This window comes from Paramisgurnus dabryanus, chromosome 5 (genome assembly GCF_030506205.2).
Source record: "Paramisgurnus dabryanus chromosome 5, PD_genome_1.1, whole genome shotgun sequence".
Taxonomy (NCBI): Eukaryota; Metazoa; Chordata; class Actinopteri; order Cypriniformes; family Cobitidae; genus Paramisgurnus; species Paramisgurnus dabryanus.
This window is the reverse complement of record NC_133341.1, coordinates 26,423,863-26,437,562: the sequence shown is the minus strand read 5'-3', so window position 1 is coordinate 26,437,562 and position 13,700 is coordinate 26,423,863. Positions and strand designations below refer to the sequence as shown.

Sequence of the window (13,700 nt, the reverse complement as noted above, 5' to 3'; positions counted from 1 at the left end):
CGTGAGATATACTCGAAGTCCAAGTAACAGTGTTTTTGTGTCCTAGCGACCGCCTGTGGAGAGAAAGAAGAACGAGAATGAACATTAGGAGAATGGACTGTGTGGAGATCCAGTTGGTGGTGGAGGAGAGCCTAGAGTGGCCATTATTTTAAGTTCCCCTTTTCCCTTCCCTATTTAATATTTTTAAGTAAATTAAATAAAGTATATTTTAATTTTATGCTTACCTTGTGTGTCTGGTCATTGGGGTGGCTTTGGGAATCTCCTCGAGGTGGAGAAAGGGGCGTGACCTTATTTACACCTGGGTCCACCCCTACCTGTGACAGAGACATAGCATGCTAAATCCACTTTCTTAACTCTTAAATGCATTTTGTTGTATATTTGTAGTGTTTAGAAGTACATAAAAGTTGAAATTAGTCTCTTCAGGTGCTTTGTTGATATCTTTATATTCTGTTTTGGTCATATTTTCCAACCGGTTCTGATTTTTCTATTATCTATTACGTTTTTTGAACAATTACGTCACAGTATTTGCAGCGGAACTGCTAAATAAGGACATCGACTTCCAGCCCAACACTACGAGCAATCCGCCATTTTCAATTTCTCGCTGCGATATTGTAGTCCAAGCTCAAGGATGCAGAAGTTACGAGAGAGTAAATCAAAATGTTCGGTTGTTGAACCTGTGCCTGGTTGAGTTTTATTTTTCACGGAAATGTCATTTTTTAGTGCGCGAAGCACTTTAAGGAAACTATTTCACAAACCTCCACCAGTATAAAGTAGGATTTGCCGATAGACTTCGTCTGATTGAGGGGGCAATTACTTCTTTCTTTTGAGACGACGAGCAGAGCACTTCGGTAAGCTGTAAATAACTTTAAAAACAGTAAAGTACACGGTTGTAATGGTTTAGCAGTGCTGTTTCTCAATCCGAAGGCTGCAGCCTGTGGATGTCGCATGTGGTCATCAACCCGGGATTAAGTTATAGCTATTACAACAACTCACAATTAACTAAGAGTAGGGATGGGACGATTACCGGTTTCACGATTAACCATGATAAAATGTCCTGACGGTAAGTATTATCGTTTAAAATTTAATTATCATTACAACCGTGTTTGATTACCGTGATTTTGAAAACTCGCGGTAAATCCTGTCCAGCCAGAATCAGATTGACGCAGGCGCGCGCAGCAAACATTGGTTTTTGCACGAGAAAGCGTGGCGGAAGGCATAACAGATGCACTGTGTTTTAATGCGTTGCTTATGTGTGCATTTGATGTTCTTATTTAAGGTACTGTTCATTAAAACAGGTTCATACATCTCAGGGCTCCATGTTAATGTTCAATTAATGCAGGGGTGTTCAATACGACCAGTCGATCGCAAATGCAATGCCGGTAGATCGCACATAAGTTAATAACTGTGTATGCTGCTCCACGCCTCCACGAGCTTCGGAAAACAAAGCGCCAAATTGGCATTAAGTCTTTTGAGGTGCTGCGCATTTCTTCTGAAGTGTGTTTTTATAAATCTTATGCCTGCCCGCTGCAGCTGAGTCGTCTAACTTCCGAAATTTGGATGCACAAATTGCCTTCATGCAGGAGTTTATCCACATGCACAGGGTATGTGCGCGCGATCAATCGACCGACTGAACGAGAGAGAGAGAGCTTCTGATAATGTTTTCATTTTCTAGTTTATTTCATCAAAACCGCATATTCGCTATTCCGCTATAAGGAGTACTCGGCATGTACTCAAGGATTTTTTTAAGTAATGGTGACAGCCCTAAATTCAACGTAGAGATAGTCCTCCTAACACACATTTAAAGTGTTATTAAAAAATGTAACAGTGTTTTGTTAAAAAAAATTTTTAGCAGGTAGGCTTTGTTGGCTTTATCATTTTAAAAGTAGATTGCCACACAAAAAAGGCTGGACACAACTGATTTAATGTTTATGCTTAAAAAAGTGCATATAGCTGCAAATTGTATTTGTTGTTTGCTGATTTTCAAAAATAAAATGTGTTAAAATGTTTTCAGTATGTGTATCAGTTTTTTTTTGAACATTTCCATCTAATTTTAAGAAAACCATGATAATACTGATAACCGTGATAACTTTGGTCACTATAATCATGATATGAAATTTTCTAACCGTCCCATCCCTAACTAAGAGTAATAGTCAACTTTATAATTGTTAATATTCTGAAATAAGACAGCCGGCATTAACACACCATTGCGATACCTCCATATGAAGACGTTGTTCTGCAGGTTCGTCGTCTTCATTTTCATCTTGCTCCATTTTCGACTCTGGCGCGAATATATAAGGCTGGATAGACAAGTCTTCCGTTGTTGACATTTTGTGAATAACAAGTGAATAAAAAGTTTCTGTGCCGCTAGATAATCGTATCTCTGCTATAAAACTACAAAAATGGCAGAACGGGGTGGAGTTTAACCGAGTGTCACCTCTGCAACCTGGAGAGGGGGCAGGGTATGACGTGCATTTAAAAAGACAGTACCAAAACGAGTTGCTCTCAGATGCACATCAGAAAAGGGGTAGAAAGGGGGCTTGTGGGCTATATCAATGAGGAATTCAGACCCAAGCATTGCAGTTTCGCTTTATATAGACCACAAATAGATGATTTATATATAAAAAGGACAGATTTAAAAGCATGATATGTCTGCTTTAAACAGGAACACACTGGAACCACTTGACTGGCAAGACCAACGAAGTAATACAGAGGAACCCGCACTGGACAACAAACACAAGGACTCTTAAATAGGGAGAAAGTAAATTACAAACACCTGGAAATAATCACAAGTAAGGGATCGGGGGAAAAGTGACGAGACCCGGGAAATGCGTGGTCAGAATAAATCAATACTAACACCACGCACCTCCCACATAAAACATTGTACTGTCAGAACCCTTCCATGATAACTAGATCTAAATACAAACAAGGATCTGGCAGGATTCTGACACTGTGGCTGTTTCTCAATTCGCATACTATTCATAGTCTTTGATCTTAGAATTTATGTCCCAGTTAGAATCACCTTCTTTGTCAAGTATCATGGGTTTACGTGTACAAGAAATTTGTTTTGGTGTAGTAGTGCTTAACAATGATTAAGTTGAGTTAACCAATAGTATAGTTTTTCTCAGTTAGTTTAACTTAATTTTCTTGAAACAGGTAACTTTTTATGGTTTGTTTTTGTTTCCATAAACATTGATTTATACTTCATCATTCTGTGAGATAAAGGAAACGTTTATTCAATCAACGCGCCCACCTAGTTTCATTTTGGGCAGCTGTAAAGCATAACATTCAGTATGCAGTCTATGCACATGCACCAGTCTTCTGAAAAATCTTAACTACAAAACTGAAAGAAGAAACAGAAAGTCTTCTAAATCCTGAAGATAAATAAACAGTAAACACTAACAAGTCTTTCTTTTTAGCTAAACACATAAAATAATGTTAAAATTTTACTCTCCAAATGCAGTCCCACGCAAAGCATGCTGGGAACTACAAGTCTAGTTAGTTATGTTTACTAAAATCTTTCATGTAGTTTTAATACAAAATTATTACGTTAATTTCCTTCTTACAAATTTAGGTGGATTACACATGATAAAATGAAGTTAAATTTACTCAATAATGTGTTCATTTAGAATTACTAAAATTATTCACATTTTTACAATATGTTATTTTTAGTCATAGAACTTTTATTGTTGCAAACTGCAATTTACATTTTATACCACCCCACCATCACAATCAACCCTACCCAGCCCCAACAAAGGAAACCCCAATCTGGTAAACTGTACAACTGAAGATCTAGAAAAAAAGAAATAAAAATAATAAGAAATAAAATAAATTAATTAAATTAAATTAAATATTAATGATTACATATTTGCATATCAGTACAATAATGCATATCAATATACAAGCAAGGGTACATGCAAAATTGAGATGGTACTAGCAAAAAAAAAAGATTATATAAACTACTCAATCCACATCTAGGGTTGGTAAATCATTAAAGAATGTTATAAATTGTTGCCATTTCTTACCAAAAGATTCTCCCCTACCTCTGATATTGTACTTAATTTTTTCAAGTTTAAAAAAAGCCAAATCTTTTAGCCAAACAGAGTTAGAAGGGGGTTGTTAGGAGGTCCAAGATAACAGTATTCTGCGCCTAGCAAGGAGAGATGCAAATGCTACGGCATCAGTCTGTCCACGACTCAAAAGCTGACATTGAGATGGAACACCAAAAATTGCAATCAAAGGGCAAACTACTAGTTTGACCGCTAGGACATCAGACATTATTTTAAAGAAAGAATTCCAAAAATGTTGTAGCTCGGGACACAATGCAAACATATGGCTAAGGTTGCATGGTGAAAGTTTACATTTATCACACAAATCTGAGACATTGGGATATATTTTAGAAAGTTTTGACTTTGAGAGATGAGCTCTATGAACAGTTTTAAATTGTATAAAGCTAAGTCTAGCACACGAAGTGGCGGTACGTACACTATCTAATACTCTACTCCAGTAGTCATCTTCAAACTCTAAGTAGTTCCTCTTCCCAAGCCTTAATAGTTTTGATATTATGAGCATTATCCTTTGACAAAATAATTGCATATATCTTTGAGATAGTCCCCCCCATAAGAGGGTTCAGTGTAAAAGCCTCTTCCCATGTAGACTTTGTAGGCAAAGAGGGAAACCCAGAAAACAGAGAGGAGGCACAGTGCCTAATTTGAAAATAACGAAATAGGTGAGAAGGTAGTAGATTAAATGATGAAGATAACTCTGAAAAACTCACAAACACATCATTCATAAAAAGATCTTTAAAGCATTTTAGACCTTTCTTTTCCCAAAGAGTATATACAGAATCTGAAAAAGGAGGAAGGAAGAGATTATTATTTCGTATCGGAGCCATGGTTGATGCCGAAGTAAATTTACAATGTTATTTTAACTTACATTAAAAAACAAGAATTCAAAATTTTTAATACAGTTTACTCATTAAAAACTAAGTCACAGAAACACTTTTTACAGTGTATAGCTCAGTACTTTAACTGCATACAGGTATTCACTGTAAAAGTAAAAGTTGAATCTACTTTAATAAATGACTTTCATTGGTAATACTTAAAATATTTAAGTTTTATCAACTTAAATGTTGTCACTTTAATTGAAAAATTTGAGGTAAGAAAACTTTTCAAAATTACTTCAATGAGTAACATCTAAAAGAAATTTCATTGTTTTTAAGTTAATCCAACTTTCACTTTTTACAGTGTTCTTGCACTAAAATGTCTGTACTTTCTCACAAACAGAGTACAGTTTAATGGATAATAAATTGTCTCACAAATCTTTATTTGTCTTTATTTGACTGCTTTTGTGATATAAAGTATAATCTCAAATCCATTCTGTTAGATGCGGAGCCCCTAAGGGGACATGAAGCAAAAATTAAATAAAGTTTAGTTTCATGTGCTCACACGAAACCTTCATGTGCAGAATTTGCAAAGTTTAGTTTGGCGTGCTCACGTGAAACTATAGCGCGTTGAACTAAAGAGCACATGAAACTAAACTTTTGATTTTTTTTACTCCAATGTCACCTTAGGGGCTCGGTAGTTAGAAGACAAACATGGGGAATAATAGTCTTATGTAAGTCATGGTCGTCATGTTTAGGCACGTCAATTCATAGCGTGGGAGAGCTTACATGACTCACTGTCTCTTTGTGTTTGTGCAACATTTGAATTTAGAATCCTCAAATTAATACATTTTGAAGCCAAAGTTGAGATAAGGTCTATGTAGAGTGCCTAAAAAAGGTTTACCCCAGATTACCACTGGGCAGACAAACTTTGTGGGTATGGCCGATTTAAAAGCTCCCAAGAGTCCTATTATAATATAAGATGGCTAGCAAACATTACTTTGACAGGCTATTGAACACCAGTACACTGCCATGTAAATAGAACATTTTACTTTATTTTTTCCTGTTCTTTAAAATATTTAAAATACCATTAGTTAATACAAAAGTAATAAAGTAGTACTAAACTCTAAAGTGTGGGTTAGAGTATGTTAACTTACCGATCTGATGATGTTGGAAATTTTAAGCTTTTGAATAGTGAATGCCTGATTGTATTAAAGTAGCACTACAGTATGTGGGCTGTGGTGGGGTCAAGATATTCATTATTTTATCTTCTTATCCAAAAAATGAAATCTTTAAAAGCTTTAAAAATATTCATTCTTTTCCATTTGTAGAATGAAGAAGACTGTTATTATTGAATTGATTCAATTTTGTTCCTCAGTACTGCTGAATTTTATTTGTCCGTTTCTATTTGCATATGTTTGTAATTTCTTGATTTGTTCTTATTGTATTTACCTTATTTTCCTTTTTTTGCTGATCTGAAAATTATTGATTCCTGGCTCAAAAAAAAACATAATGTAATCCATTTATCCAATATATTGTAAAATTATGTAATTTGAGAATATAAGCATTGAGGTCCACCCACTGATGTCAACTCAGTTTAAAGTTTCTGGGCTCGTCACTACTAAGAACGTTCAAAAGGAATATTAGGGGAATCATAGACTTGGCACTTGTCTAAAAGAGTGCAGTGTAATAAGTTTCACTGAAACTGGGGGAAGCCTTTTTCTCAGGGTTTGCTGCAGACTGAGTGTACTTTTGTTAGTTGCAAACTTTGTGCATTTATTTTGTTTACAGCACAAGTGGATAAATCTAATACCACAGCATAAGGACAGTCTACAGAAGGATTCTTCTACGAATTTTGTGTAAGTTTTTTCTAATCAAAGATTATTTTTAAAGCAGGTTAACTGATTAGAATACTTCTCGGTAGTTCTCAGAAGGATTTTTATTCATGTATTCAAAACAACATCTAATAGCTGCGTTAAGTTGTGCCTACTGTTTCAGACAGAATCACTTAAGCTGCTTGACCTCCTATGAAATGAAAAACTGTGAAGCAGAAGAGTTATTTTTTGTGGCCAGAAAAATAACATTGCATTTTACATAAAATCACCTGACCATTCGGTGGACGATTTTTATTAAAACTCCTGATCATACTACAAATATGTAGTAGTTAATTATGTTTTTTATTTATTTAACCTTTATTTGAACAGGAAAGACTCACAGAGATTAAAAATCTTATTCGCAGGAGTAATCTGACAGAGATGAGTAGCAGTACAAAAAGTTCCCAAACAGACTTGCACAGTACAAACAAAGTTAAAAACAATTACATTTTATAGAGTCATCTTTCAATTGCCAAATAGCTGAATTAAACTGGTCAATGGAAAGCAAGTTTTGTAACTTAAATTTCAATTGAAGAAGATTCCAGCTTAAAGGGGCTGCATAGGCAAAAGATTTCTTACCTAATTTAGTTCTAAAGGAACAGACAGAGTATAACAGTTTTGAGATAACAGTTTTAAAGAATATTTCATGACAGTTTTCTGTTGAGTTAAACAGCAAAGATACAAAGGTAACTTCTCCAACATGGCTTTATAAATAAATATAGCTGCAAGCAGCAATGGCGGGCCCTCGCGCGTTTTTTTACCACTATACGGTGCCTCCGAGAAAACGATGCACAGTGGGCAAATGCATCAAGTGGGTAAATATCAGTGGGCTATTTAAATATGCCTTTAAAATGAAAGTAAAGTTTGACGCGTTGCCATATGAACACCGTTTGAGATATCAAAAAATCCTTCTCAGTTGTCATCTACAGTGGCTTGGCATCATGTTGACCACTTTTGGTGTCAATCGCATGAATATCCTAGAAGGAGTATTTAAAAGAACATCCCATGGAATTGTCAAAAAAATCCACCTATGTGACTGACACACTTCATGGCGCCTGGTGGTGGCGCTATACCTGGGAGTCACAATAGGCACATCGATGTGTCCGGAATCTTCAGACGAACAAACACCTTGTGTGTCATTAAAATAAGACCTTTTTTAGCTTAGATATTAAACACTTCAAGCAAAAACAATAGGGCTTCACACCTTTCGGTGCAGGCCATTCTGGCATGCTCCTCGGTGCTCCTACTGGACAGAGAGGGCCAACCCACTGTATTATACAAGGCACAATGATAAACAGAAGATTTACAATTTAGTATAAATCTTAGGGCACCATGATAAACAGCGTCTAAGGCAGTGGTTCTCAAACGGGGGGCCATGAGATGGTGCCAGGGGGCCTCCAGTTTTATGACATTTTATAAAATACATGAATTTATCATGAATGTTTATAATTAAACCTAAAAAATAAGGCTACTAAACAACAGCACTACTTTGTATACTTTTATATGTTTTGTTTAATTAAAATGTTGAGTTTTAGAACATTTTTTAAGTTTTAGAACTGTTTTTGTCATCTCCGTGTATCCTGTAACTCTCTCTGACCACCCAACACTAGTCTATCTTAGCACAAAGATTGGAAGTAAATGGCTCCAGCAAGCATACTGCTTCCAATAAGTGACAAAATAACGCCAACATTTTCCTATTTATATGATAGGATTGATTTGCTTGCAGCACCTGAGAAGCCCCTTGGTAAAGAGCAGAGAGTTCGCACAAGTGTTGCACTAATCACTCCGCCCAATAAGCAGTGCTTCACATTTTGAGAAGTTCTGAGTATGTATACAAATAGAAGATGTCTGTGTCTCATATGACCTTGTTATGTGTAAACGCTTTGACTATAGCCACGACTAAATGATATCAAAAGCTAACAGAGTAAATAATAAATAAATGGGGCCCCAACACAGATCCTTGGGGAACACCTTTAGCAGTCACCAATGAACCACATAAACAACTTCCGGTTTGTACACATTGAGTTCTTTCCATTTAAATAATTGTTAAACCAAGAAACAACATAATTTGATAACCCAACACTTTTTTATTTACTGTATGCAACAGTGTTTCATGATCCAGTGTGTCAAAAGCCTTAGATAAGTCAATAAAAAGAGAGGCACAGAAATCACCATTATCAATTGATCCCTCAATATCATTTAAAACTTTCAAGACAGTTGTTGTAGAATTGTGTTTTGTGTGTTTTTTTTTTTTTTTTGCAGAATGCAGATTGATTTATCCATCTTATTTTCGAATGTCGAAGTAAGCGATGTGAAATATTTCCCTTTTTATGAGACGTCCGTTTGAATAGCCGGCCAGTAGAAAACTGTGTTGTGGTAGCACACATAAAACATGATTTAAACATAATAAAATTATTTACTACACCTGCCATGTATAAAATGTCATAACTGTCCCTCTGGTGTGAGGTTTTTTAAACAGCAATTTTAATTGACATTTTATGGTTTTATGGCAACACATTAAGCTTCACGCAGTCCGACAGTCAGCAGCATTTTTCTCATTCAACACGCAAGTTATTTAAACAAACCATAATAAACATATTAAAAACATGTATTGAGTATTGTTTTTGTTTTATGAAAATATTATTACATCACCTCTTACACACTAGAAGGAAACATGAGCTTATGAAGTTATTTGCTTATTTTAAAATTATAAGGTTTTTAAAGCATAAACCCGCAAACACATTAAGAACTGTTATAAATTAACTAATAAGCAGTTTATGTTGTATATATTCTGTACTGTAATCACATTTTTGTAATTATATATACAGTAGTAGCAGAATAAATAAACCTGCTGTATCAGCATATTTTTATTAGCATATTTTAGTTGTTTTTAAACATTTACTTTATTTATTGTTTATTGGCAGTTTCTATGAAAGGTTTTACTGGATGGATGTGTGAATACAGATCATGGGTGTACGTGCACCACATTCAGCTCTGTTGCATGAATTATGGTCAAAACACATGTTTTATTGAGATTTACTGTGTTTGTACCAGTAGCCCCTAACTGCACTAATTATGCCGTACTTACTTTCATAATAAACATTAAAAAGCCAGACAAAACAGCACACTCGTGAGTCGTGTCCCTCGCAATACCACTACCTTTAGCTTTAATGGCTCAACAGAAGTATTACAGAAAGGAGCTCAAAGATGGCAGCGCCCACATTTACATAAAAAATAAAGTGGATAGACAACACTTTGTTTGTATTCAAGTAACATGTAAGCTGTTCGCTTATAAAACTTTCTAAAATCTTAGTTAAAAATCACAAAGCATTGAAATTGGTGTATAGTTGTCTAACACCGCAGGATCTCCCCCTTTAAAAAGAGACACTACAAAAGCTGATTTCCATATTTCCAGAACAAAACCAGTATTTTATGAAAGATTAAAAATATAAGTTAAAGGGGAGGTAATAATATCAGCAGCTAGTTTCAAATATAAAGGATCCACACGAGTTCTTAATTTGTTAAAATCTGAACTCCTCGTTTCTTGAATGACTTCTGCATTAATAAAACCAGGGTTAGAATCCGAACATGTAATATTTTGTGCGTCAAACAGAAAGCCAGAGGAAACAAAACACTTGTTAAAACAATTGAGCATCTGCTTTTTTTCTGAGAGGAATCCATATTTATACATGAAGGAAAACTAGAACAATTTTTACTTACACTTAGCAGTTTATACTCAGATTATTTTAGTAAGCAGTATTTGCAATAAAATAATCAGCCTTGGCGTTTCTGATAGCAGCTGCACATCTATTTCGAACCTGTCTGAAGCAGATCCAATCAATTATGTCTTTCCCTATTGAGCTATACCAACAATTCTCTGAATGCAATAGTGTTTAACCATGTTTCAATATGTTTTAATAAAAATTTCCCAAAATAGGTTCACTTACACTGCTTCTGGGTCCAACTGATCTGAAATTCCATAGGGAAATAACTAAAAATCACACTTTTATCACAGAAAGTTTTGCCGCCATGATCATATTATTATTAAGAAACATAGCCCAGGTGTGTCTGCTTAATCACGCAAGTTTGCAGTTTGTTTGTGACAGTGTTAGCATAGGTTGTCCAATAGAAGTGTATTTTAATTAAGTTAATCATAATTTTACACAAGCAACACACATAAATCTCTGCTACAAATTAACAGTTAAAGTTTGTTTGTGGATCTTCTACAATTACACCAAAAGTGACAGAACTGCAATTGTTACAGTACAACTTTATTGTTTGTACAGTACATCTGTCTATAAAAGAAAGATAGACACATCTATGCATCTTTCATATGGCTAGGGATGCACAATAAAGACAAAATGATAATTATCAATCATTTCCCCTGATTACATTTTAAATCAGGTATAAAACAAAGACATTTCATTTTTAGGAAACATATACCATAAATGTATTCAGAATACATCTGACTAAACTGACTCTTGTTTGTATTACAGAACATTCCCGTCCATTCAGTTTTTACAAAATGTTTACTCCAAGCTATGGAGACATCATGACTTCAACTCTAGAAGTCACAGATGATCCTGACTACCCAACCTATGACTATGACACTGACACTGAAAGTTCTACCAGCGAGTCAGGACCACACTGCAGGGAAACAATATGTGTAATCACGGTTATTTTAAAAGTGATTATTTTCCTGCTTGGTATCGTTGGAAATGGAGCAGTGATCTGGATTGCTGGTTTTAAGATGAAGAAGTCAGTTAACACCACCTGGTACCTGAGCCTGGCTTTATCTGATTTCATTTTCTGCAGTACCCTCCCTATAACCATTGTCCATACAGTTACAGACAACTGGCCCTTTGGTCTCTTCATGTCCAAGTTCGTATCCTTTATAATGTTCCTCCACATGTACAGCAGCATCTTCATTCTCGTCATTATAAGTGTGGACCGCTGTTTGACCGTCAAGTTTCCTGTATGGGCCCAAAATCATCGCTCTGTAGTCAAGGCTTCGGTTGTAGTTGCAGTGACTTGGCTCATGTCGGTTTTGCTTAGTATACCACCACTGAAATTCAGAGAAATTGCTATTGAGGAAACATCTATGATATGTTACAACAAATACGAGGGAGATCACAATCACCAAACTGTCGTTTTCCTTCGATTTTCTTTGGGGTTTTTAATCCCATTGCTCAGTATTTGTTTCTGCTACTTCACCCTGATCTGTAAACTTAGTGCAAACCAAATATCCAAATCCAACAAGCCCTACAAGATCATGACACTTTTGATTGTGACTTTTTTCCTCTGCTGGGTGCCATTTCATATTGTTGCTATGATAGAGTTTGGTGCATCTAATGGTAGCGCAGACTTTTGTTCAGCCATTTACTCAGCCCAAAGAATAACCGTTACTCTTGCCATCTCAAACAGCTGTCTAAACCCATTCCTATATGCTTTTATAGGCAAGGATGTAAAGAGATGGTATTCGTTTGTGTCAAAGATTGAAAAGGCCTTTGGGGCGACACAGTAGCTCACTGTTGCCTAACAGCAAAAAGTCCCTGGTTTGAGCCCTGGCTAGATCAGTTGGCCTTTCTGTGTGGTTTGAAACTAAGGCTTAGTCCTGGTTTAAGCTAATCCCTGTCCAGGAAACCACCCCATGTGTTAAATGACACATAATACATTAAAAGCATAACACAAAAAATATGTAACAAATAAACACATCTTTAGTCACAAACCTATCATCTCACCCACAAACAAGTAAATAGAATAGGTGTTAGGGCATTAGGTAGAATTTATTAGCTTTAAATCAGTATTTCTTAATCTTTCTGACACTTTCACTTTGGTTTTTTCAAACATGTACTTCTGTATCTACATTTTATTTCATTTGTAGTTCTGATTTGAGATATTTGGTAAAATTCCTTACATACAATTCATCCCATACAAAATACATTCTGAGTAACACTTCCGTTTTGTTTATTTTTTTTTCATGAAAAGCATTTGATTGAAATATGATTCTGTTAAAAATAGAGGTGAGACTTTTATCTTATCATTCAAATTCATGTAATTTCTGTGGTGAGCATTACAAAAATATTTGTATATACATAATGTATGTATATATTATCAATGTCATTTGTATATATGACGCTAAAATGATTTTTGAAAATCTCTTTAACATGTTGCTTCATACTTGTTTTATCCCTTAATTCTTTCATTTATAGTGACATTTTATATTTTAATTAAATTTTTTTGTACTGATTTGCTGTTTTTAAATAAACTTTGCAATTAAAACACTGAGAACAAGTGAGAACAATTTTGAACATTTCCAGAAAACAAGAAAACAATTGCATCCAAAATGTGTTGTACTGTATATAAATAATGCTGGAAGAAATATTTGGTGTATCAAACAAAATAAGTAAAGAAATTAAGTGAAGCTTTTTGCCCCCCCCCCCAAAAAAAAAAGAACAGAAGGTTTTCACTTACAAAATAATTCATCTTAAAAACTTTACTCATTCACATGTTCTTCCAAACACATATCATGTTTTTCCTTGGTACACAAAAGCAGACATTTTTATAGAATTGTTACACAGCTCTTGACAAAATAGTTGTGGACCACACAACTATTAAAGGGTCTGTCGTTGTCATTTTACAGTAAGTATTTACAAGAAGCCAACATTTTTCACATCCAAGTTTGTGAACAAAGGATCAACAGTTTTAATTTTTGATTGCCCACTGCAAACATGTCTAAAAATCACAAAAAAAAAATCAAAAAAATCCAAAAATCCAAAATCCAAACTCATTTACACTCTAAGAAAGGATGTGTTAATATGATTTCTTTTGTGTTATGCTTTTAACACATTATGTGTCATTTTGTGTTGATGTTGTGTTAAAATAAAACACAAGTTGTGTTAAAATTAATAACACAGAGATGTGTGGATTCTTAACTAACACTGATG

General features: G+C 34.9%; 1 protein-coding gene across 1 annotated transcript; it reads left to right on the top strand.

The window, feature by feature from the left end:
* The first annotated feature begins 6,493 nt into the window (after positions 1-6,493).
* LOC135732543 (chemerin-like receptor 1) lies at positions 6,494-12,286 on the top strand. The gene is made up of 2 exons (XM_065250711.2): positions 6,494-6,738; positions 11,250-12,286. The coding sequence occupies exon 2, from the start codon at positions 11,279-11,281 to the stop codon at positions 12,275-12,277; it is 999 nt and encodes a 332-aa protein (XP_065106783.2). The 5' UTR covers positions 6,494-6,738; positions 11,250-11,278; the 3' UTR covers positions 12,278-12,286.
* Positions 12,287-13,700: the final 1,414 nt, after the last annotated feature.